Source organism: Onychomys torridus, chromosome 18 (assembly GCF_903995425.1).
Source record: "Onychomys torridus chromosome 18, mOncTor1.1, whole genome shotgun sequence".
Taxonomy (NCBI): Eukaryota; Metazoa; Chordata; class Mammalia; order Rodentia; family Cricetidae; genus Onychomys; species Onychomys torridus.
In genome coordinates, this window is record NC_050460.1 from 35,690,780 (window position 1) to 35,717,320 (window position 26,541).

Sequence of the window (26,541 nt, forward strand, 5' to 3'; positions counted from 1 at the left end):
ATGTTGGGCCTAGTCTTCCCAAAATTAACACCAAATGGAGACCAAGTATTCAAATGCCCCAAATTTATAGAGGACATCCCATGCAAACAACCACATCCTATTGTACCAAAATAATAAAAGTACTAATAAGTACAAAAATAAATAAGAGATTCTAAAGAGATCAAAATTCCCTTACACAGCCATTATCCTCTGATAGTAGATGAAAGGGCATATTTACATCAATGCACCAATTCTCTTGGAAGTGGGGCTCTATGTTCCAGTGTGGGGTAGTCAGCATGCTGCTCAAATCCTGAGTAGGTGTGATGCTTCTACAAGGCACACTCACAGGTGCATTTGCAAGCACTCTCCTTGGAGTACATTATGTAAACTCCCAGGCTGTAGTTACTATATTTAGCTTGGGACCCTGGTCAGGGCATACAGCATATCCATGTCCGGAGAAGTATGCATCCACACTCTTCTCATGGAATCAACAAATTCCTCTGAATTTGAATTGCACTTAGATTAGAAATTATTCTGGTCCTTCCTGTTACTTAGATTCTTTCTTATCATTAAAAAAAAACAATTTAAAAGCACACACCTTTAATCCTAGCACTCGGGAGGCAGAGGCAGGCAGATCTCTGTGAGTTCCAGGCCAGCTGGTCTACAGAGTGAGTTTCAGGACAGGTTCCAAAGCTACACAGAGAAACCCTGTCTCAAAAAACAAAAACAAACAAACAAAAAACCAAACAAAGCAATTTTAAATTTAATGGAAGTGAAGATCCAGGGATGCTGAATGTGCCAAGTTCTCCCTATCATTTGCTGAGGAGAAGAGAATGTCATCATATGGATGCAAATAGGTAGGAGGCCCGTCAGGTGACGTCAGTCTACACTCCTCCCCAAGGATCTGTGTAATAGTTATGAAACAGTACACTTCCACTTCCCGCCCTGCCTGGCTGGCTCCCTCATCCTCTTCCATCCCTCTCCCTCCTCATATTGCCCTTGTGGCCGCTGACTTGGTTCAGGAGCTTTGCTTTTAGCCGAACTCCAACAGCCTGTTCTGGAATGAGCTCGTGGAATGATCAGGTAGTTAACATGAGAGTCTGATTGGAACAAAAGCTTTAGGCTAAAAATAAAACTAGATTTTTCAGGGTAGAAAGTAGAATTTATGTCTTGATTTTAAGGAGGTACTCCAAGCAAGTGTTCTCAGGGTGTTCAGAAAGCTTGTCGTTTCTGCTGTTGGTTATCATGAGACTGGAGTTGGATAGGCCCCCTCGCTGACAACTCCATTAATTACAATGTGATGGAGGTCTTCCTGCCTTCCCTGGGCATTCTTAGATTTAGATTGGGATTTCCCTTTGTGGTGTTACCCAATGCTTTGACACCTCATGGAATGCAACACAGCATCATTTCTGCCTACATTTGCCTGTATTTTCATGAAGGATGTGTGTGTGTGTGTGTGTGTGTGTGTGTGTGTGTGTGTGTGTGTGTGACCCATTTGTCTGTGTTTAAGTGATTCAGGGTTCATTTTCTGTGGCACTAGACCTAAAGTTCTGGGTAGGTTTTCACACCCCCTCTACACAAGAAATGTTGTATGTCAACAGCTCTGGACCCTTTTCCATATCAAATCAGCACTGAAGGGGACAGGGAGGTGACTAACAAGTCTTTTAGGAATTAGGAAACTCTTGGCTTCTTATACGTGTTTTGAATTTTGTGCTCAGTACATGCTCACTGATGATTTCCCCACTGGGGGATTTGACATTTTTTTTCTCAAGGGCTCTCTGACTGACACTTTGACATTTTCCTAAAATCAAATCCTTTCATGGAAGTTTGTGATCTCCCTTTGGATACCAAGTTCTGGGCTTCAGCTTGTCTGTCACACAAATCCCTGGAGCCTGATGTATGCATTGCCCTGCAGAGGAGTGTTTTACCTCTATTGTAGCTTGTAGCCTACTGGGAAAGGGGAAAGGGTGGCTTTTTTTTTTTTTTTTTGGCTAGGCTCCAAAAATTTCAGAAATGCCTCATTTCTTGGAGGAGTTATGTTCCATGTTTTTCTTCATTTTATTTTAATGGGTTAATAATTCTATAGAGTTCTCCTCTGAAGAATACTTCCTAAATATTTTCTATTTATTATTTCACTTCCTGTACCTGCCTTATTGGGAAAAAAGTAGGAAGTGGTAGTTTTTAACATTACTTAATGAATGTGTACATTGAGGCCCAAACTTGGCTCTGGGCTGCCTCAGTAGGTAGTTACGCCTATACCCTGCCTCTCTAGAGGCAGAATCAGTCCAGTACATGTAAAGAAAAACAGGGAGAGGAGAAGAACCATGAAAAAGAAAGGAAAGGGAATTTCTAGAATATAAGTGTTTCTAGAATGATTAGCGGGGGCTGGAGAGCTAGCTTAGAGGTTAAGAGCTGTGCCTGTTCTTCCAGAGGACCCAGGTTCAATTCCCAGAACCCACGTGGCAGCTCACAACTGTCTGTAACTCCATTCTAGGGGATCTGGCTTCCTCACATGGACATACCTGCAGGCAAAACACCAATGCACATAAAATAATAATAAATTATTAGAATGATTAGCTCAGGTCTGGTCTAGGTGTGGGTCCAGTCTATGGCCAAGCTGGTTGCTCCTGCAGTGAGGATCCTGTTCTCTCTTCTTACTTTCCTTTGTAGGGTTGACAATCTACTTTACATTTTGAGAGAAATGAGAAAGTTTGTCTTTGTTTGCTATCTTGGACTGGGTCTGAATTCCTTTATTAGTTGCTCAAAAGGGTCCTAGGGAGCTAGGGGCATGTTGTTGAGACAAAATAATACCATTTATCCCGTAAAGTGGTGAAACTGAGCAGATCAAGGTCCCAAAAGACCATGGTGATGTGGGTTTTAGCTCCTTTAATTTTAGGAGGAAATGATTGACAGAACTGTGTTGGTAATTTGTCTGTTTGCAGCAGATCTAAAGTGGAAGGAGTGATATTGGGGACGTTTTTGGGTAATTTAAACTTGCGCTGTGGGTTTAAATGATCAGTTAGGGTCATGGACTTTTCTAGCAAAGGGGAACTGTTGGCTACAGCTGCTCTCTCCTCGTTCTTCACTGTGCTGGAGATTATCACTTCAAGACTCACGAACAGGAAGTTGTTTTTCTCCATGCCAGAATGAGTAGGTCTTATACTACTGTTGTCCAGTAAAATGCAAAAACCCAAGGAACACAGGACACCACAGTGCATCATAACACATTGTACCAGACATCACAATTAAGACACATTTCAGACACTAGGAGCATCTTGAGCATCCAACTACCAACAGAGAGAGAACTGGCTGGAAGGACACAGGGACCAAGTCTAGAGCCCAAGATCTCTGACTTCAAGGCCTTGACCTTCTCCTTGGGTCACTGTTCCATACAACACACAAGAAAGCAGTGACTTTTTTTTTTTTTCAATATCAGTTTATCCCTTCACTGATAGCGTACCTGAGTATGACCAAACCTTTCAAAATCAGATGCGACTACCCAAGTATAGTTTTCAAATGGGAGGAATCATGACAAAAGGGGACAGCAAACCAGGTAGATAACAGGAAAATAAAAATATGTCCTGCAGTTTCCTGGGAACCTTGACAGGAAAGAGAAAAACAAAGAAACAGACAGAAAGTTTATTATCTTTTTTCAAGTTTGCATTCACAATAGGATAAGAATTTTTCTTTTAAAGTGGGAATTTAAAATGAGATAGCCCAGGGTCATGTAAGTAAATTAAGAATTCTTTTGTATTTTATTTTGTGTTTCCAGTTGTTTACTAAGTGTCAGCTGATAAATACGAGAATTTGCATTGTTTTAGTTTTTTTCTTCCAGCCTGTCTAATGTGGTGGCCATACCCACATAACGCTTTCGAGCACCTGAAATGCAGATAGCCAAAATTAAGTAGCGCACTAAGAGAAAAAACAAATGTTTAGTACCAGGAAGAAAAAAAACCACACACAACTATAAGGTATTTCATTAGTGACTTTTATATTAATTGGATGTTGAAATAATAATATTTAGCATCTTTGTGAAAATCAGTATCACCAATTTGTATGTATGTGTGCAAAGTAGAGTCATTTGGGAAAAGGGAACCTCAGTTGAAGAATTGCCTCTATCAGATTGTCCTGTGAAGATGTCGGTGGGGAGGTTCTTGATAAATGGTTGATGTTGGAAGACTAGCCCACTGTGGGAAGTACCTCTCCTAGATAGGTGGTCCGGGGTTGTGTAAGAAAGCAAACTGAGCAATTCAGTATTTAGCAGCCCTCCATGGTTTCTGCATCAGTTTAAGCCTCTCCAGGGTTTAGATATAAATATCTTCAATGTTCCAACTCGATTGGAGCTTTCTCTGGGGAAGATTGTGAGTCCTGTAAGAAAAAAGAAAACAAAGCAAAGTCTGTAGACTGGGTTAGCACCTTTTGTGAATGGAGTTATAAAGTCACATAGCTTTCAATATTAAAAATACACTGTGTTGCCTTCATCTTCTTAGAGATAAAACAACAATAAAAACATGATTTTCAGCTGTTTGTGTGAACCCCGGGCACACATGCCTCTTATCTCAGCATTTGGAGGGTGAGGCAAAAGGACCACCATGATGTGGAGGCTGGGCTACAGAGTTCTCAGATCCTGTCTCAAAAGCCAAAACCAAAGAAAGGCCTTTCTTCTCATGCCCACTTACTTTATAGATGGGTTGGAAAACATTAGTGGGCACATTACTGGAGATAACCACGGTTGGATTTCAAAGCTGATGGCCAGTCGTCCTTCCCTCCAAGCACACTTCTGATTCTGCAGGAGGTTGCGCTGGTGAGGTGATGGCTTCACCATCCAAACACAAGTTAATTCATCAGTAAGATGAAGCCAATAAACGCTATGCTTGGCTGACTTACGACAATCAGTACATTGCAGTCTCATGGCAACATTTTTCTAAGATAGCAGAACACTGACACCATTTCCCTGGCAGGGTCTGATGATACTTTGGGCTCCTTCAGTGTTGGCACTAGGGCAGATTTAGGGTGTGATTGGGAATTTCATAGAGAAGAAAATGTAGGGATGTTTGCCTGCTAAGTTAAAATGACAGAGTTCAGCAAACTTAGTTCAAGAGCTGATCCTGCCTTGTCCCCTTGAAAAACAGCAACATCTGTGTAACTGAATAGTGCTGTGATCACTAATTTTGGGTGGTTTCTTGACTGTTCTTTACATCCTTTTAAAGGAAATACCTGTGATATTATTGTTGACTTATCTTTCAAGAATGCTGAGTTAAAGACAATAACACTGCTTTCTATTAATATAATGGTCCAAAGTATAAAACAATATAATGAATCATAAGTAAAATTTATTGATTTATTATTAAGAAATAATTATCTTTTCTTTCCAAAGACCCCCCCCCTTTTTTTTAGAAAATTGATAATGAAGTGGACAGTCACTTTCTAACTAGAACTTCCTAGAATGATCCTTAACTTTACCTTGGTAATGATCATTTGACTCCAAGTAAACAATTTAAACCATAGAAAAATGCAAAGGATTTTATGATTTATTTGTGGGACCCTAAGCAACACAGAACGGTGATTCTCAATCTTCCTATTGCTGTGACTCTTCAATACATACAGTTCCTCATATTGTGGTGACCCCCAATAGTAAAGTTAATTTTGTTGCTACTTTATAACTGTGTTTTGTTACTGTTATGAATTGTAATGTAAATATCTGATATTTCTGATGGTCTCAAGCAATCTCCATGAAATGGTCATTCAGCCCCAAGGGGTCATGAGAACCACTGACTTAGAGTAAGGCATTCAAATACAAGAGTGTTAGGGTTGGAATTTCAAAAGACTCCCTAAAATCTATAGGCTGAAGGCATTGTTGCCAGCCTAGAGGAGGTAGGACCTTCTGAAGGTGTGGCTGAGTAGAAGGAAATTACATCACCCAGGTGTGCTCCTGAAGGAGATACTGGGACAAATGCCTTCTGGCATTTCCCAGCAGCCATAGGCAGCTTCTCTGACACACTTTCCCACGGGCCCAAAACAGGGTCAGGTGACCACAGACTGAATCCCTGTACCCAAATCAACATCTCTTCCTTTTAGGTTGTGTATCTCACGTTTCTATTGATAGACACCCATCCAACACAGAGAGTCAAGGCCTTGCTCTTCCAGTGACCTATCGGGCACCTGAAGGCGATTACCAAACCTTGATTTTAAAGGCCTCAGTTTGCCTCTCCTTTGTCCTCTGCATAGAGAGGTCATGGCCTGGGTGACTCTGAGGACCAGCTGTGTCCCCCTGGTGAGGAACAGCAATGTGAAGTTCCTCTCTGTGCTGGAGAACTCCTCTGGCCCTCTTTCTCTTGACTCCTACTCTTCTCTTGCCTCAGTCAAAGCTCTGAGTTTCCAGTGTTCTCCAGAGATCTGGCCAAGTGGCCAAGCCTGCCTTCCCACGTGTCCTCACACTTAATCCCTTAGCTATTTGAGGTAACTTGAGTCATCTTGTGTCCTTGTAGCCAGGTGTCCAGTTCAAATAGGATAGCAAAGCTGTGTGAGTAAGAGGAGCAGGAACAAACCATAAGAAAGGAGACTCTCTGGGTCAGGTGACTAAAGAAACTCCTGACAAGGACAGGTACGAATCATTTGGGACACAAAACCAAGGACTCCCCATGTTCACCAAACTCTTTGCCAACACTTCCTTCCTTTGTGTCATGGTTAGGTATGAAGTAAGATGTATGTAGAAATTGGGTTTTATGCATCTGCAACCCGATTGCTGGCGAATGAGGGAGATCCATCCAGTCAGTTCCTATTAGGAAACGTTTCAAAGGAAGAACAGTGACTGGCCCAGCACTTTGGAGAAGTGATTGAATCAAACTCATGAAAAGTGAAGCCTGTTACCAGTAGAAGGCAGTGGTTTCACAATTGGCTTCGGCTGAGACAGCCACCCAATCTATGCTGACTCCACGTTATCAGGAGGAAAAAAACCACACACACACTTTTTAAAAATAGGCTATAAATGATGATGCTTTTTAATGAGATCCTATTGATAAAAAGAAGAGCATTTTGAGCGGATGGGAAAGACTAACAAAAGCCTCCAGGTTGAGATGGTGTGGGGCCTCTGGGGACCTGAACTCTGAGGAGGAGAGGAAAGCTGACTCTCCCATCCACCATGCAGGTATCTGGGACCCATTCTGTGATTTACCCACTTGTGTTGCTCTGTTATAATGAATGCAGCAGCAGATGTGTCCCTGTCTCTTTTACACTGTCTTGCATGCAACTGACAGTATAACTAAGGATTCTGGGGGGTTAAAAGCCGGAGGTCATAGCCCTAAGTTGGCCAGCTGCCTCCAGGGCTAAGGAATGTTTGACAGGAGAGGGTTTGCATCTGACAGCAGCAGGAAGGTGCCTGGTTGGAGACTGGGGGTGGTGGAGTGGAGAATAGCAAGGAAATGCCATTCAAACACAGTAGTCCTCAGGTCCTGTGTTAGCCTTCGGGTCCACCTTCCAATCAAACACTGAGTGAGATGATTCATCTCGAGTCCCATCCATTTCCCCTTCATGAGCCTGCCAACCGTGTCCCGCTTACTCTCTTAAAATGTTGGTGCATTCAGAAATTACATAGAATGACCATTCCATGTAGACACCCTGATTTTCTCAGATGAAGCACGGATTTGCATCTTTCCAAGGATTTCCACTAATGATGTGGTTCACAGACATACTGTTCTAATACACATGCCATACACCATAAGAGACTTCATTAAAGCAGCCACTTGAACTCATGTTCCCAGGACACACGGGCAATACTTGAAAATACTTTGTACATAACAGTGGCACAAGTGTGTTTGGGGGGTGGTTCCCATTCCCAGCACCACATGAGATCTATCTCCACTGTGCCTGTGTAGAGGGGATCTACATTAATTTCTTTGTTAAGACAAGACCAAATCTTGCAGGCTCTCTGAAATCTTACTCAGCACTCTTCAGCTCGAGTCATCTGACTCCATGGTCCTGTGATTCCTTATAGTTCATTACATTTTGGACAATGACTTATGACCCTTTGTGTGATCCTACTGCATGAAATCACATCTGCATCAGGTGCTGATTAGTGATATGTAAACAGTAGTCGAATTGAAGGCATTTATATAAGATAGAGTAAACACCAAGGCAGGGTGTCTATGAAAGAGAACAAGGTCACAGGAGTAACCCACCATTTACAGAAGTTAAAGACCACTTATTTCATTTTTTGTATTTTACAAAAGATGATTCAGTTTTTATGCTTGAGTCTTCCTCTGAAAACAATTTTCATTTGCATTTTATAATATGTCAAACCCACTTTCTTTTGGTTGTTGGGTTTCCTGGAAGAGACAACTCACTCTATAGTAAATTCATGCTCTGGAATAATTAATTTACTTCACATGGGTGAGTTCTTTTTCTGAGAACATGCACTGTGCCCAGAGTCACCATATGACCTGAATTTAATCAATACAGAGAAAGCTAATGAATGGGTCCTCATCATTGTAAGGCTTGACTCTGAGTTTGCCTTCATTTGGACACAGTTTTCATTGAAAATATAGGATTTGTTTGCATCACTCCTGTAATTTTATTTGCATATTTTAGCCTCACATGCAGATTCGTTGTGGGAGGAAATGAACTGTGCAATGGCCTATCAACACAGTATACTCCAAAGCTGCTCTAATTCTAGGGAGTCCCTCTGTGGTCGTTTGAATGTAATTGGCCCCATCATCTCATTGGGAATGGCACTATGAGGAGTGAGACTTCGTTGGAGTGGGTGTGGCCTTGTTGGAGGAAGTGTGTCACCGTGAGGGTGGGCTCGGAGGTTGTCCATGCTCAGAATACTGCACAGTGTCTCAGTTAACTTCCTGTTGCCTGCAGTATGTAGAATTCTCAGCTACAATTCTGGCACCATGTCTGCCTGCACACTGCCATGCTCCCCATTATGATAATAATGGACTGAACCTCTGAAACTGTAAAGGAGCCACTCTAATTAAATGTATTCTTTACAAGAGTTGCCATAGTCATGGTGTCTCTTCAGAGCAATAAAAATCCAAACTAAGACAGCCTCCTAGTGTTAATGTCAGAATTGAATTTAGAAAATTAACCAGTGTATTTTTAAAGGTATTTATGTTTATAATATAATAGACATACCATATATAAATACACACAGAAAGCAGTCTATGCATGTCTGTACAAAAATGATAAATATATATCTCTATAACATATATGTAAGTTTGTATATATGCATATACATGCACTTATACATCTTTACAACCAGAAATCTGCCTCCACCTCCTTCTTTCAATTCTGATGCTAGGTCCCTTTGGTTTTAATGATCATGCTCATCTAGCTATAGAACCTGAACTTTGCAGGGACTCAGGTACAGAGCCCACTAAGCAGAAACTATTATAAGCCTATATTTTCTCAAAGTACATATTCTGACAGAGAAAAAATGCAGGTTACAGAAGGCCAGCTTCATGGGATGCTATACTGGAGTCATGGCCTCCTCTAGAAAAAGAGAATCATTGGAAGAATTTTCTATTCACAGATAGTCAAATGACAGATCATTTAAGTAGAAACTCAATCTTTCCCTTGAAGAACTTGTTGAGGGAGTATTAGTTAGCCCAATCTTTGCCTATGCTATATTTTAAGCAATACGAGGATGAAGAAAACCTCAATTGCTGCTGAATGCAAAACCCACTAATTACAGTGATTTTGCTTTTCCATCTCTAAATTGGCGGTAATCACCATACATTTATGTTAAAGTGAGGCAAGATAATCACAAAGCAGTATGTCTGACCTCTATGTGGTCTCACACAAGGAAACCTAACACCTGTCAAAACATGTCCATGTTTTGGTGTGTTATATAGGCCAGGTGCTGGAATGGGTTTCGAGAGTGAAATGACAAGCTATTGAAGGAAACAAATTATCTACATCATTTTGGCCTGTGCCCTTCCAAATATGTCCTCTACATATGTGACACCCCTCCAGAGTTCCCCCCCCCCCGAGTATAATTTCATTCATGTCAAAGTACCATTTCTATTAAGAGCATATTCATATAGGAACTGAGTCAAGATGCGTTAATTATATGCTTGACATATACAAAGCAGGGGACACTTTTCTTGTTCCTAATGGACTTAGAAGAAATCGAGATAGGGACAGAGATGATGGAGACTGAAGACAGTTACATTCAAAGAAATAAACCTAAATCTCTTACCTTGTCTACAGAACCAAGTAGAAGGTCTTGATGGTTATGTATAACTATCATTTTCTGACCCTTGCTTCCTTTAGTGATCTTTTAATGTTATCATTCCACTCCCCTCTGACTACCAGAATATTCCAGCAGTTTCCTGAGCATGCCAGCCTCTTTCTTTCAAACTTCTGTGCATTCCCACCTTCTTCTCATTAATTGCTCTGCCTGGAAATTAGAAATGTGCTGTCAGTGAAGCTCAGGAGTGAGAGTTTCCCTAGTGTGCAAAATCTTGGGATTCAATCCCCAGTTACTTCGGGCCGTATTAAGCCAAAAAGCACGAAAAGATCTAGATTTCTGAGATGTAATTAACCAAAGCCACCAAAGGCTTCTACATCCTGATTCATAGAACTTGCTAATAACTTACATTCTAAGAGAAATGGGACATTGCAGATGATATTTAACTAGGTTCTTGAGATGGGGAGATTGCAATAATAATAATAATCAGATGAGCTTGGTGTAATCACAGGAGTTAAGCATTGTCACAATCAGGAACGTTAGAGGCGGAGCGATGTGTCCACAAGCCAAAGATTTTAAGCAGACTCTAGAAGGTAGAGCAGAAAAAAATGACAGATTCCTCCTTGGAGGCTTCCAGAAGGAGCATAGCTCCATCAACATCTTATATTATTTTTAGCCCAGTTAAAATTATTTTTGATTTTGACCTATGGAAGTGAGATGATCAAATGGACTGTTAAGCTCTAATTTCTTACAGTAGAAATAGGAAACAAATAGAAATAGCCTTATGCTTGAGAGTAGAGGGCTCAGAGCTTGACAAGAAGTGTACACTACCTCTCCCACAAGACTGCTGGGCTCACTAAGAACTCCCAGGAGTGAGGATCGGGTCTACAACAGCACTGGCTTCCATCAGACTCCCTGGTTGAGCACTGGGGCACCACCATTTACTAGCTGTGAAATCTTGAGTCTACCTTTGTTCTCCCGTTTATGAAAGTGGGGGTGATAATAGAACTTGCCTCATAAACAGGTTATGAGGATTAGCTGACACAACCCATACAAAGTGTTTACTCAGTTCCTGGCTCCTAGGAAAGCTTCTCCAAACACGAACCTTCATTGTATAAGCCCTCAGCTATGCAGAGGCTTTGCCATGTTTGCGGCTGCTCAGTTTTATTAGCTCATTTAAAAGGCCACCCCCCCTTTTTTTTTGGGAAACTGCATCAATTACACATTCTTCACCCATATAAATCTAAAAGAAACACTTTTCTTGTTCTGGCTGTGGTAGTAACATTGTGTCTAAAAGCAGAATCCTTGCAAAGGTAGGGGTGTTGGTTTTGTTTTTAATATAAAAACAAGATTTAAAAAAAACCATTTATATGAGGAATGGGTATGTTTGTTGCAAGGGCACAGGCTTGTGACTTCCTTCTGGCTCTGATCTTAGAGCATCTGGGCTTTGATTATTCAACTGTCCCATGCCGTAAGAGGACACTTTCCTTACAAACAACTGTCTCAAGTTAAGGAAGACCACTGCACAGGCCGTGGGCCATGCACACCATGCACACTGTGGTGGGGTGGCCCCGGAGTTGAATTGGATCCACTATGACTGGAAGTTGCTTTATGACTTGGCTATCACTCAGTGGAAGCTCACTAGAGTTCCATTGTTCTGTTTTGACCTTCAGTTCATTCTCATAATGAAGTCCTTTGGCACTATATGGGGACTGTACCTCTTCATAGAGGACTTGATGTATGCTGTCACCTGCATCACATTGCATTTCCATCTTTGGGTGGCATTTGAGTTGGTTGGGGTGATATCCTGAGCTAACATGAACTTGTGTGCCCATGAAGCAGACAGTAGGCAAGAATGTGGCGTGCTTTGCAGGTGATGGGCAGCCGGGGTATAAGGTGTGTGCCAGATGGAGTGAGAGAAGGATGTGAAACTTGCGCTCCAGTGAGGCAAGCGCATGAGGATTGTGAGTGCCCACCTGACCAGCGTGTGTCTGATCTGACATTTTTCCAAGGTATGCCAAGATGCCATGTCAAAACAGCTACCCTTGGAGGGATAGTGAAGGGCACAAAGTTGTGAGGAAAATGCTACAGAGAAGAAACAGAAACTTCCTTTACTGAGAAATTCTTGGAGCCTGTTTTGAATTGCATAAAAGCAGACACCACAGACTAGTTGAAATGACATCCAGATATATGGAGAGTGGCATGATGAACAAGATGAGCAGGGAGGAAGCCAGGTGAAACCTGAGAAAGTGTAGGGTTTTATGTTGTAGTTCAAGGTTTTTATATAATGTAGGAATTATGTCAGAGAAGTGCTTTTATAGGATGAGAGTGGGTTTCAAATTACTTTGGACTTTTAACATTTAGGATGTTCAAAGGAGAGTTGATGGTGATGGTGACCATGGGTTGTCAGAGCATATGGATGTCAAGCAATGAGCAGAACATACAGGGATTATTTAGAGCTGCCGGCAAGCAGAAGGCAGAGTGATTGTTTCATGCTTAGGAGCTGACCCTGGTATTCTGACTGTGACAGAGGCTGTGTTTACATAGAAGCTGCATCTTTCCCTCTAGAATCACAGCATGTGCCATGACAATGAATAAGTATGTGGAGGAGAACGTGTCTCAGAAGTCCTACACAACCATCAAGTACTTCATGAAGATGCTGAGCAGCGTGAGCGAGACCTTGATCTTCATCTTCATGGGCGTGTCCACTGTTGGGAAGAACCACGAGTGGAACTGGGCATTCGTCTGCTTCACCCTGGCCTTCTGTCTGATCTGGCGAGCGCTGGGTAGGGAACAGTCATTTGTTCAGTTGGTGACAATGACCCAGTGGGACTTCTTTCTGTTGCAGCTGCCTCTTTGTTTCTTCTTCTCCTTCTCCTCCTCCTCCTCATTATTATTATTATTATTATTATTATTATTATTATTATTATTATTATGCTTCTCCTCCTTGTTCTCCTTCTCCTCCCCTCCTTCTTCTCCTCTTTCTTCTTCATCTACCCCTGCTCTCATCTTCTCCCTTTTCTGTTCTTTTTCCACTGACTTTTCCTTTTCTTTCTAACCTTGTTCTTTTTCTATCCCCATTTGATTTTTCTCTCTCCCTATTTTCTTTGTGCTTCTATATTGTCTCTAGGCTTTTACTGTAGATAAAATTAGTCTCTATTCACGTCTTTAATTCTGATGGGTATAAGCTTGTTATCCTGAAATGATAAGAACAAGGATCCAAGAGTCCCCAGGATTTGCAGGATGGGGTGGGAGATGGGGTGCACACTTAGCACAGTCTTGGAGACTCGGAGATTCAGAAGCCCAGGTCTGTCTCTGTCTGTCCCTGTCTGCCCATATTCACATGGTCTGCTCCTTCTGGTTCTCTTTTTGTCCACAGGTGTCTTTGTCCTGACTCAAGTGATTAACTGGTTCCGGACCATTCCCTTGACCTTCAAGGACCAGTTCATCATTGCCTATGGAGGGCTCCGAGGTGCCATCTGTTTCGCCCTGGTGTTCCTCCTCCCTGCTAATGTGTTTCCCCGAAAGAAGCTGTTCATCACAGCCGCCATTGTTGTTATATTCTTCACTGTCTTCATCCTGGTGAGTGCAGCTATTTCTTCTAGAAAAGTCTCCCCCTTCCTCAGGAGGAAGCAAGCACTATTCTGGTTCCCCAAGTGAATTCTGGTGGTGGAGGCAAAGTGGCATAGGTGTGTTGAAGCTTTGGGAGTCACCCGAACAAGGAACATGATATTTCCTGTCTGGATTCATGTGTTGGATGGTGCAGGACATTGAAAGAGTCCAATTTGGTCACTTGGCCCCCACAGAGGAAACAGTTATTTAAGGAAACTCAGCTCGGGGATTTGTTTTTACTACTGGAAATTGACAAAGTGCACGCCCTAGCCCTAATCCTTGTCATTTGCCCTGCTCTCCAACCTGGTAAATGTACTTGCTAAGTGCTGGTTGTGAGCCATGACCTTCCAGCAGCTATTTGACAAGAGCTGGCTGCTGACGGGGCTTTGCCTGGAACAGGGAACTAGTGAGCCCAGCATATTGTGGGGAAGCAGTAAGCACGGTTCATCCGTCTTTATAATTTAGTCAATGTGCCAGCTCTCAGGAGATTATAGTCTGTGCATATTCATTTAACGAATATGAATTTGTTCTATGACATGCATGCTCTTAAGAATTTAGAATTCTTACCAGAGCGAAATATGAGAATATATTCCTGTCTCTGCAGAACTTCCGTTCTTGTCAGGCCTTAGGGGAGGGTGGAATAAGCCAAGGGAGAACCATAATGGTTGAAATGTGGGATATACTTAAAGGGGGAAGATACTATACAATAAATAAGATGGAGATCAGGAATGAAAAGGGTGACATAGGCAGAGGGTAGGTTACATCTCTAAAATGATGGTCACAGAAGAGAAAAGTGGGGAATATGACATTGGAGCAAAGGCCAGTAAGGAGCAGAGGCCTTAGCCAAGGTGGAGGACATTCCAGGCACGTGTGCTGAGGGAGATCTTGTTTCTTGGATGCAGAATGTTCTTGGCCAGAGTATAGGGTGGTCTAGAGTAACAGAGGCTGTGTTGGAGGCTTGTGTTATGTAGGGCTGTGAAGAGCTATGTAAGGAACTCCACTCCTCTCCTAAGGAAGGGACACAAAGCAGAGGCCAAGGCAAGCTGAATACAGGCCCCAATGGCGGCCAGAAGAGAGGAGAGATCCTGTTGTACATTCTTAACATGGATCCCACAGGATCTCTCTGGATGTGATGAGTGTGGGGAAAGAGGAGGCTTCACTGACGCCCAGGGCTGGTGCCTGAGTGAGCAGAAAGATGGACTTACTCTCAAGTGAGAAGGGGAGATCTGTGAGACCAGAACTAGCGATTGGCAGTTCAATTACAAGCTCGTTGGGCTAGAGATGTCTGTGAGACTTACAAGTGCAGACACTGACTGGGCAGGTATGAAGAGCTCAGGTTCAGTAAAGAGGCCAGTTCTCAGCTGATGGTATCTGAATCCACAAGATGGGTTGGGTTATCTAGAGCGTGAATGTGTGCATTAAAGAAACAAAAAGGTACCAAGAATGAGCCCTGAGGCAACCTGACCTCAAGGCTTGTGCTGGGAAGGAGACAGTCATGGAGACTAACACGTGATTTTCATTGTGTGTAACCATCTTCAAGGGCTTCCTAAATATCTTACCCACAGTGTCATCACATAGTATTTGTTCCTTTAACTGTCAGAACTGCTCTCTGCCACATAACTTCAGCAGCTCATTGTTCCTGGTTTTTCGATAGGGAAAGCAAGGCCTAGAAATTGAAGCTAAACAGTTTTGTGAAATGTATCAGTACCAGATGGGTCTTTGCCATGAGCTGAGACTCTGCAAGAAAGCCAGGTGTGAAATAACACTCAGCATTGCATCCCATGTAGATTCTTCTAGTCACTTCTCCACAAGACAGCTGGGCTTTGCTCGTGCTCGGACCAATGTGAGGACAGTGGGCCTTGTGGAATCCTGGCCATGGATGCTCAGGATGCTCATGGATCCTGTTAGCTTGAGAGATGGCACTTCCCCTCCCAACCACTGTCATCCACACCTTCATAATGCTCGTTCCCTTCAGTGGTTACCTCAGGGTAGCGAGCATATCAGGTGCCAGGTTAGAGGTTTCCTGTGTGTGTCATCTCATTCCATTCCCCAATGCTAGGTTATGGTTATATGTGAGCGATGGTGAGCCTATGTGCAGAGAAAGACAGTCTTAGGAGATTCCACTGCTGTGTAAGCATCACGGTATGCCTGCACAAACCCACTAGCACACCCCAGCTTTGATATGGCTATTTTAACATGAAGTTTCTTTGAAGCATTTTTGTGATGGTAAGGCACCAGTACACACATTGGCTTAGACCTATGCAGGATCAAGACCCTCAGTATCACTGTGTCTATTCCTTTCTATTTGTCTCAATGAGAGATCTTCAGGGACAAGCTGTCACTTCCATTGATAGCTATGCTTTCTGGAATCCTCTGGTGAGGTTGAGTACAGGGATCTATTTTTATGAGTACAAGGAGTGTGTTCTCAAGTAACGTGGAAAGTATGGGACAGAATACAAGTGGATGAACAGTGTAGAGTAGTCATTGTTGCTGTCAAGTGTTATGTGCTGTGCATAGCTACACAGGGCATATGTCTAGACAGCTGGCAGTCCAGTAGCTCCATTTGACCCAGTCTTACCTCACACAGGTGAGTGATACTTTCTGTTCTGGAGTTACAAGGGCTATGGCATTACTGATAGAGCTTCTTGGCTTCCTATCGTGTATATGGCCTATTGCTGACCATATGACACAACTGTGAGGCTTTGATTTCAATTACAGCTGTGCTGTAGTATCAAGACTCATATTGACTTGAATCCCCTCCTTAAACTTAGGAGATGCCACACACATCCTCTGTGTACTAAGGGGAGGAACGTTCCCCTGACTTCCTCTTTTCTCTTCAGTGTTTATGGAATATTTACAACAAGCCATTTGAGTTGCTCTGTAGTTAGTTTTATTTTACTCTTTGGGGGCCCACCACTTAGCCCCCAAATAAATATATGGAGACTTTCCCTTACTTATGAATGTCTGGCCTTAGCTTTGCTTGTTTCTAGCCAGCTTTTCTAACTTAAGTTATCCCATTTCTCTTTAACTACATTTTGTCTCTGGGCTTTTACCTTTCTGTATATCTCTTTTTCCTTACTCTGTGGCTGGCTGTGTGGCTGTGTGGCTGTGTGGCTGTGTAGCTGTGTAGCTGACTTCTGATGTCCTCCTCTCCTCCTTTTCTCACTTCTTCCTCTTCACTATCTTCCCAGATTTCTCCTCCTATTTATTCTCTCTACCTGGCAGCCCTACCTGTTTCTCTCTCCTGTTTAGCTATTGGCTGTTCAGCTCTTCATCAGATGAATCATGTGTTTTAGACAGGCAAAGTAACATAGCTTTTCAGAGTTAAACAAATGCAACGTAAAAGAATGCAACACATCTTTGCATCATTAAATAAATATTCCACAGCATAAACAAATGTAATGCATCTTAAACTAATATTCCACAACATTGGGATAAAATGTGACACAAAGTAATTTTATCTCTTGGATTTTCACCTCCCACAGTGGCCTAGGGCAGAATAAATGCAGATACAGACCAGAAGGGGCCAGCAATTTTTCTCTTCTTTCAAGACACTCTGATTACCTTGCCATCACCTAAGACCCTCTTAGCTGTACAGTGCGTAGTAGGAAGGGGCTGCTTCTCCCAGACAGATTCTGTCATCCCAGAGTACTAGGCACAAAAATAGAATTGTGTCATGTTAGGGGGATGAGAAACTAGGTCACTGGGAGAGGACCACAGTCCCCAGCACAAGTTCTCAAGTGCCTCTAATATGAAGCCAGTCCTCTGCCACAGACACCACAGGCTTGTGCAATTATAGAACACAACTGATGTGACTTCCTTCATAGAAATATGCTAATTAAAGAGAGGACATATCATATAATTTTAGTAGTTTTTACTCATTAGTCTTATCAAACACAAAAATACCTGTCTATAGTCAGAACATTATATATGAAAAAAGTATTAAAAATAAATGCCATCAATCATGGGATGTATGTGTAGATGATTCATGTTAACATTAGTACAGAGTTATCATTAATAATTTTGGCTTTTTTGAGGATGAGACTAAATCAAGAAATAAAAGTAAATTATCAATTACCTACATTATATGCCTTTGGACTCACTTCGTTTTGTTTTGTTTTTTGAGACAAGGTCTCACTGTGTAGTATCAGCTGGCCCAGAACTCAGTTTGTAGACAAAGTAGACCTCATATTTACAGAGCTCTGTCTACGTCTGCCTCCTGAGTGGTGGGATGAAAGACATGTACAATGCATATAAATATTTGATATTTAATATTACAGACAGACTTGTTATTTTGATTTGTAATAAAGCACTGAAGTGGGAATCTAAATTTATCTCTTTGCTGACTTGTAGCAACAGTCCCAGGCAACAGGCTCTGCTGAACAGCACCACTAGACTTTCATGTCCTATGCCTTAGGCTATTATCAATGACAGTACAGTAAACATGTAAAACTTCAGACACCTTGGATAGATAATATTGGCCACAGAAATCTAAGGTTAGCAAAGTCTTTTGTAGGAGTGACAATGAATCTAAGGTATGAAAGCTGGTTGATGAACGTAAGGTATGAAGGCTGGTTGATGAATCTAAGGTATGAAGGATGGTTGGTGAATCCAAGGTATGAAGGATGTGAAACCAGCTAGCATCTGGGCAAATAACATTCAAGGTGGAAGAAAGAGGTGACACAAAATCCTGAAACAGAAAGTGCTCAGAACAGGAATGATGATCCAGATGATCACACCACAGCAGGTAGATGAAAGCACGCATTGCTGAGTTCAGAAAGCGCAGGTAGAGTGTGCTTTTAACTGACGGCTATTGAGAAGCACTGGTAGCAGGAGAATGGCATGCCTTGAACAGGTATCACTGACTCTTTGATGAGAGACAAAAACAGAAGCAGGGAGACTCCTATGGGTGCTTGTGCAAGTAGGTAAAGGTACGTAAGGGTCCTAAAGGAGATGAAAGGACTCAGGCAACAGACAGACAGTAGGAGCCATGCATTGGCTGCTTTGAGTATGGTGAACATGTCCACCTAACTTGCCCTCTGTTGAAGATGCATTTTAGGGTTCAGTTTTGAGACCATGCTAGTGCACCCAGGGCAGTCTATTATAAACTAAAGGATCACTTGGCCAAGTTCATTCTGATGGCCATAGGGAAGGAGTGGCCATAGTTCTCCAGTTTCTACCATGTTCCTCTTCTGTTCCAGTGTGGGCACACCACTTGACTATGACCCCTCCTTTCCTTCCCATACCACTCTCATCAGTGTTTCTCTGGACACTACAAACACATACATGCCTGTGCATGCACACACAGATTTATAAGCCCATCCTTCAAAAAGAAAGAATTTTTTAAAAATCAGAATCCATTAGTGAAATAAACCTAGGGAAAAATATTTGGGGTTTTTGAGACAAGATTTCCTCTATGTAACATCCCTGGCTGTCCTGGAACTCACTTTGTGCACTAGGCTGCCCTCAAACTCACAGAGATCTGCATGCCTCTGTCTCCTGAGTGCTGGGTTTAAAGACATGTACCATCATAGAGTACCTAGTTACAAATTCATGCATAAAACTGTGCCTTTAAAATAGAATACCTATTCTTCTCCAGATGACAGCCTTTATGTTGCTGGACCCACTATTTAATTTTAAAAATTATTCATTTGTGCATGAGTGCTTTGTGTGTGGATGTTTGTGCACCACATACATGCATGCCTGGTACTCTCACAGACCAGGAGAGGGCATCAAATCCCCTGGAACTTGAGTTATAAACAGTTATGAGATGCCATGTGAGTACTGGGAATGAAACCTGGGTCTTCTGTAAGAGCTGCTGGTGCTCTTAACCACTGGGCCATCTCCTCAGTGCCCCCATTATTAAATTTTAAGATCTATTTCCCTTTCCTTACTTCATAATTTCTCGAAGGATAAATTCTTTCAATCTGATATATCAAGTTCAGACTGTCTTCAAAAATAGGTTACATGTGACATGACTTATTATTTATCATAATTTGTCATGATAATTTAAACATTGCTTAAATCATGTTGCTAATTTGAGTAGCACATTATCATGCCACTGAATGTAGCATTACTTATGGAATAGCAAATGAGTAAACAATCTTGATTTCTAGACATCTGAGTTCATTTGCCTTTCAATAAAACCAGTAATGTTATTTATGTACAATATGACCCCATTGCTCATGGTTTAAAATTATATTACAAATTGTGGGGTGCAGAGCACAAAATGAGACTTGAATAGGGCCAATCTGATCTGGCCTTTTGACCCTGTTCCATGTAAGTTCTATTAGACTCAGTTTACCTAGTTGTGGGTTATAGATTGTGAGATTGCCCTCTCAGGTCTTGTAGGGGAATATGTATATATGGTACAATTCCTGACATCGAGTTTTGACCTCATGATTTCATGTAAAATATTAGGGTAAATAGTAATAGAAAAGTTGACGTCTTTCGGTATACTTCAATTTGAGCAGAAAGATAGAGTACCGTAATCATTACTTAGTTATCCTTTCAGTCATGCAGAAGATTCCAAGAATTCTATAAACCCATTCAATAGCCATCTGGAAGTGAATGAAGTAGAGGTTAAAAACAGCAACCCATCAGCTCTCTGTCGCCATTGCCCATTGATGATGTAATGCACATCCTTGTGCAGACTGTGAAGCAAGCAAGTGGGTAGTGACACCAGCCTGCTGGTTCAGAGACAGGAGGCTTTATTATTCATGGTAGAAGCAGTAGCCAGAACATTGTGTGGCTTTGTGTCAATTTTCCTTAGCCCTTGGTTCCGTAGAGGTTACACAAAGGGCCCATGAAGGACATATGCATGCGTAATGGTCTGCTTTATAGGAGAGTGACAGAGATTAGGAATTTATCACTGTCTGTGGAGGGTGATGTTATTTTATTTCTCAAGATTTCTCATTGCTGGCACCCTCAGGAATGCCCCTGGTAAAAGACTCTTTGTACAAACAAGAACATGGGGATGCTCAGGACCCATGGTGCCCTGAGTAATATTTCCTGATAGTGCCTGCCAAACTGAACTGATGGTGCCCCCTATTATATAGACATTGTGGGGACTCTGGAATGTGCTTCATTTTGTTAATAAATCACTAGGTTTAATTAATATTAAACTATTATTATTATTATTAATATTAAAATATTAAACTGGGAAGAATTCCACAGAAATCAGGATATTTAATATAGTCCTAAATAAAATGAGTAAAATGATCCACTTTTTTAAAGGAGGGAAAATTGTATGGTGAACAATTTAGGATGTGTGTTGCCCAGTGCTGTTGACTGACTGAGCAATCAGGGTTAATTTAGTGTTGAACAACTTGGGGGGATTAGTGAGTCTGTGGGGGTGGAAAATAATTTCTCTATAGCTATCCAGAAGTTGATGATCTGGAATTCATGATAGAAGCCAGGTGGGTGGGACACCCCCCAACTGTGGCATAAACCTAAATAGATGCCTTTTAAAGAATGAGATCGGAAGAAATTATTCATAGACGAGGGAAGAAGAAGTATAAAAATGGTCTGAGTGTTAAGCCAAGAAACACAGCATTATTGGGAAATGGATAAATTGTTGAGGGAGCTAGATAGTCCTGAGAGAGTAAACACGGTGGCTGGTGATGGAAGAGGCATGGAAGGAGGTGAGTGGCAGAAGCCTTGTGATGAGGATGTTCAAAGAGAGGATTCCATAACCTCTGCAAAAAGCAACAGCATTGTGAGTGAGGAGTGGCCATCCTCATGGAAGGTCTGTCATGAGGGCGACCCGTTGACCCACCAGACCCAAAAGAGAGGCACCAGAGGCAGGAGATCTGCAAGGGAAGGGGTGACAGGAAAAGGACCCTTGCCGTAGCTGGCTTTTGTTTCAAATTTTCTAAGGTAAGAGCTTCAGCGACACATTTGATGGTGGAAAGTGTAACATGGGCAGATTTCTGTAGCCCACAATGGAGGAAGGCATTGTTTATCAGAGGGCCAGCATCTAATGGAGTCCTATGACCACTGTGTAGATGGTGAGTGCTAGAAACCAGGGGCAGCCAAGGGACACTTTATAACTCTCATTCTGTTTATCTCAATCCCAAGTGATTTTTTTTCACAACTTGGTTTATAATCTTGGCAATCAAGGTATTAATGTGAGACAATAATTAATGTGTATTAATATAAGACAGCACGGCCGTGACAGTGGTAGGCTTGTGTGTATGTATGTATTCACGAGTGTTATGTGTGGTGTGAGAATGTTTGTTTGTATGTGTCCATACAAATGTGTGAAGTGTGTGTGTGTGTGTCTGTGTGCACATACGTGTGCAGGCATGTATGTGTCTTTAGGTATGCTTACAGAGGCCAGAGGAAGACTTCAGACATATCCCTCTGTCCCTCACACTGCCTTATTCCCTCAAAGCAGGGCCTCTTACCGAACCAATCGTTCCTCTTGTTTTTGCATAAACCGGTGGTCAGCAAACCCAGCCATCCTCCTGTCTCAGCTCCCGCTCTGCACAGCGCTGTTTATGGACATATGTGGCCACGCCTGACTGTCTGTCTGTCTGAATTCTGGCATTGATGCCCTTGTAGCAAATACTCTTACTCAGCAAGCCATCCCTCAGCCAGACAAGTCTAGTTTGTAGTAAGTGGGAAATTTCTTACAAGTTTCCTAGGGAAACCCTTGCTAAATCAGAAAGGAAATACAATGCGCCCACCTCACCCTTTTGGCAGTATTAATTCCACAAATCAGAACTCGCTTTTCCCTGTGAATGGACCAAAAGAACATTTATTTTAACCAGTCAACAGATTAGCCTTTTTTCGTCTCTTCTCTAATCGTCAGAGGCAGGGGTGGAGCAAAGCAGAGAGAGAATAAGATGGGGATCTCACTGCCCAGTGACTCTCCATGTCCTTGCTGTTGGGTGAATCTGAGTCAGACACTTCTGTGTGTATTTGTTGTGCCAACCTTGAATGACGGGGGCGGGGGGGATTTGTTTGCATGTTGCAATGATTTATTTTGACGTATTGTTGGTAAAATTGGGACTTTTATTTTTAACTTTTCAGCCCCCACAGATAGTAGCAAGCCATTTTCTTCTTGGAAGTTACTATCAAATTGCTTCCTAGGTAACCCAAATTAGAAATTTTCCAAAGGGATTAAAGTAGGTGTCCCCTCAGAGGTATCCTGTCTCTGTCCTTCCAAACCAAAGGCTTTGGCTTGTGTAATAAAATATCCTGATTGGCCGGAGATGATATGCACACATGTCACATGCTCTACTTTTAAATAGATGACTGAGGAGGGAATGAAGGAGAGATGGAGAGAAACTAAACAGTACCTCACAAATGATTCTTCAGTGTGATCAGACAACAACATAGTCCGAGAGATGAACATACACTAAAAGAAATGTCATTTGAATTAGGTGAATAACTTTCAAGTTTTATTAATTGTGAACATATATATATATACACACACACACATATATATATTATACACACACACACATATATATATATATATACATACACACACACACATATATATATATATATTATACACACACACACACACACACATACACACACACACACATATATGCTATACATGTACATACTGGAGTTGATAGGGGCTATCCACACTTGCTTCTTAGAGTTGGTCAGTGCTCTTTAGTCGTTTAGTGACTTCCAATCTGTCAGTCTAGTAGGAGTCAACATCAGGATTGGGACTGCCCATCCTTACTTGCATATACTGTGGTTCCAAATGCTGGAATATCCCATTTTATTTCCTGACTCAGTGTTGAAAGGGGAAGGGTAATAGCAATTAGTGTCTCCAGGATATGTTATATGTTTTCAGTGTTAAGAATTACACTGATTTTGATACACACACACACACACACACACACACACACACACATGAATATATATATGCTAGCATTCAGCTTGTAGTTCTATGGGGCATGGAACTCAGTGAAGTCACCATTTCTGAAAATCACAACTGCACTCATTTTTGTTTGCATATGTTAAAATTTCCAGAACGTGTTGATTGGGAAACTGTTATTAGCTCCTGTGTTATTTCCAAGTGGCAGACCGAAATACAAATAGAACACAAGAAATGTCTCATACCAAGTTTGGTTAAAATCAGTTTCCACTTAAGAAAGTAAAAAAAAGAAACTTATATTAGAAAAATCCTTGTGTTGGATTGATGGAATAAAACTGATGACTTCCTTTGAAGAGGGTGTGTGTGTGTGTGTGTGTGTGTGTGTGTGTGTGTGTGTCTGTGTAGGTATTATGTTATCAATGCCATTTTTAAAGACTAAAAGCCAACAGTGATGGCTCACAACTGTAATTTCAGCAATGGAGAGGCTGAGGCAGAAGGACTGATACACTTTCAAGGCCAGCCTGGGCTAGATAGTGAGTTCTAAGCTAGCCTGAGCTTGTCTCAACTCATCCCTATGATTTATTTAAACATCTAAATACAGATGGAAAAGTGAAAGGGAAACCAAATGACAGACAATATACTTCAACACAATCCCTCCTCTTGTCAAGAAAATGACAATCCTCCCCTGTGTGTTATGTACTCCCAAGTAAGAACCCGGGTGCTCTTCCTGCACACCACCTCTCCTGCCTCTTCTGTGTCAATATCATAGTTTATGTGCACCATAGCTAGTAGATTGCGTTGTGTCTGCAAATTCCCCTTCATTTTCCTTTTTGAAAAAATTCTGGTTAACTAAAGATTTCTCAAGTTCTGTTTCACACCCTAAGCAATACATTATAATGTTTTGGTTTTTTTTTTTTTTTTTTTTTTTTTAAGCTGAGGATCAAACCCAGGGCCTTGTGCTTGCTAGACAAGCACTCTACCACTGAGCTAAATCCCCAACCCTATAATGTTGTATATAGATATTAGTTAAGAAAAAAGTCATTGTAATCTATTTACCCTATTTAGAACTTTAAATGTATTTTTAAATTTCTCATTTCTCTAATATCCTTCAGTTAATTTGTACAACTCTCTGTATAAGGGTTTTATGCAATTGTCATAAAGCTTTAGATACATGACTATATTCACATGGAATATATCTAATACATGAGTTTAATATGTACATAGTTTCTCCTAGAATACAGGTAATATCATACAGTAGTATATACTAGTTACTAAAACATAACCCTGTAGCCACAATATGATGTAATACTTAATTCAGTAAGTATTGCTACTATGTGATTATTGCTTATATCTTTAAAATGATGTATGTGCTGGATTGTGTGTGATAATTTTATACTAGCCCTGTTATTGCTATTTTAATATGAAAAAGATTGTCTTGGGCCTTAGAACAAGAATACAAACTATCATTAATTCTTGTCACTTTGTTGCCAGCACTTTTTGCCTTTGGTCTGTTGACTCTGCTTGGAAAACAAGCAAAGTTGTGCTGAACGGCAGAACCTAGTGATTTCTGCCCTCTGTGCCTCTAAGGGAGGTGCTTTTAATGTTTCATCATTGAGTGAGATGGTGACTATGACATTTCGCAGAGATCTTTGTTCAGAGTATGGGGTTTCCTTTATCCCCCCTCCCCCAACACACACACAGTTTACTCATCAACAGCTTGTAATTTTCTTCATTTCCCAAGCTAACTCCTAAGTGTGCCTGGACTGCCTTGTACTGTTTCCTGCTGCTACTCCTTGGCTGTTCGGAGGTCTCTGCCAGGAGATGATGCCAACACCTTTCCAGATGCCTGCTGAGCACTTCCTATCCCCTCTCCCTGAGTCTGCCTGTCACTCTTCTGCCTACTTTGTGACTGTCTTGGCATAGAGATGACTTTCTTTTAGATCCAAAGTCCTAGAGCCGAGGTCCATCCATCTCTGTGTTCCGATGCCCAAGCTCCCTGACAGGCATGCAGAAGCATCTTGGTGAAAATTGTCACAGTGGAATGAGCAAATGACTCACTGCAGAGTTTTTCTCTGGGTAATACAGTAAGTAGCAGATTCCACTGACCCTCGTTGCTGCTTACAGTTACTTTTCAATATCTTCCTTTTTTGCCATCTGTTTTAGGTTGAAAATGGTCTTTGGAAAATAAGACATCTGGGGAAAGAGAGAGAAGAATAACAAAATTTTACATTTACTGTTTAACTTTTGGCAACAGGCTAGCTTTTGTTGGTGGTCAGCGATTATCAATCAGGTGATGATAAGCTGTGACTGAACTTTTCTCTTATGCGAAGATTGATTTATTTATGTCCATATTTTTGTGCAGGGAATAACCATCAGACCACTGGTGGAATTCCTTGATGTTAAGAGATCCAATAAGAAGCAGCAGGCTGTCAGTGAAGAAATCCACTGCCGGGTGGGTACCAAGCGAAGAACAGCTTAATAATGAAAATGTGGAGTAATCACAGAAACAGTTCTGTACTAGGGTGAATTCCTAGAGGGGAAGGAAATTGCAGAAGACTCTAGGGGGTGGGGGAGGCCTTCAGAAGGTCTGTGATGGGTCCAAGTCTGCTAAAGTCCTGAATCTGATGAGGGAAAATCAAGCCTTCAACCTGAAAATGTTTCTACTATCCATTTCTTGTAATTTTGAAAGTTATGATCAAACCTAGGATGATCAAAGTAATGAAAACATTGCCTAACAAGCAAACAATTGAAGATAGATAACTGGCTTATAGCTGGGCGGTTGTGGCACATGCCTTTCACCCAGCACTCTGGAGGCAGAGGCAGGCGGATCTCTGTGAGTTGGAGGCCAGTTTGGTCAGCAGAGTGAGTTCTAGGGCAGCCAAAGCTACCCAGAGAAACTCTGTCTCAAAAACCA

General features: G+C 41.7%; 1 protein-coding gene across 1 annotated transcript in view; it reads left to right on the plus strand.

Moving 5' to 3' along the window:
• The window catches only part of Slc9a2 (solute carrier family 9 member A2), an 83,161-nt gene that overhangs the window by 42,513 nt on the left and 14,107 nt on the right, over window positions 1-26,541 (plus strand). Inside the window, exons 4-6 of the mRNA XM_036168452.1 lie at window positions 12,740-12,957; window positions 13,551-13,753; window positions 25,990-26,079. Coding sequence (XP_036024345.1) covers window positions 12,740-12,957; window positions 13,551-13,753; window positions 25,990-26,079 — 511 coding nt within the window. The remainder of the gene's footprint in view (window positions 1-12,739; window positions 12,958-13,550; window positions 13,754-25,989; window positions 26,080-26,541) is intronic.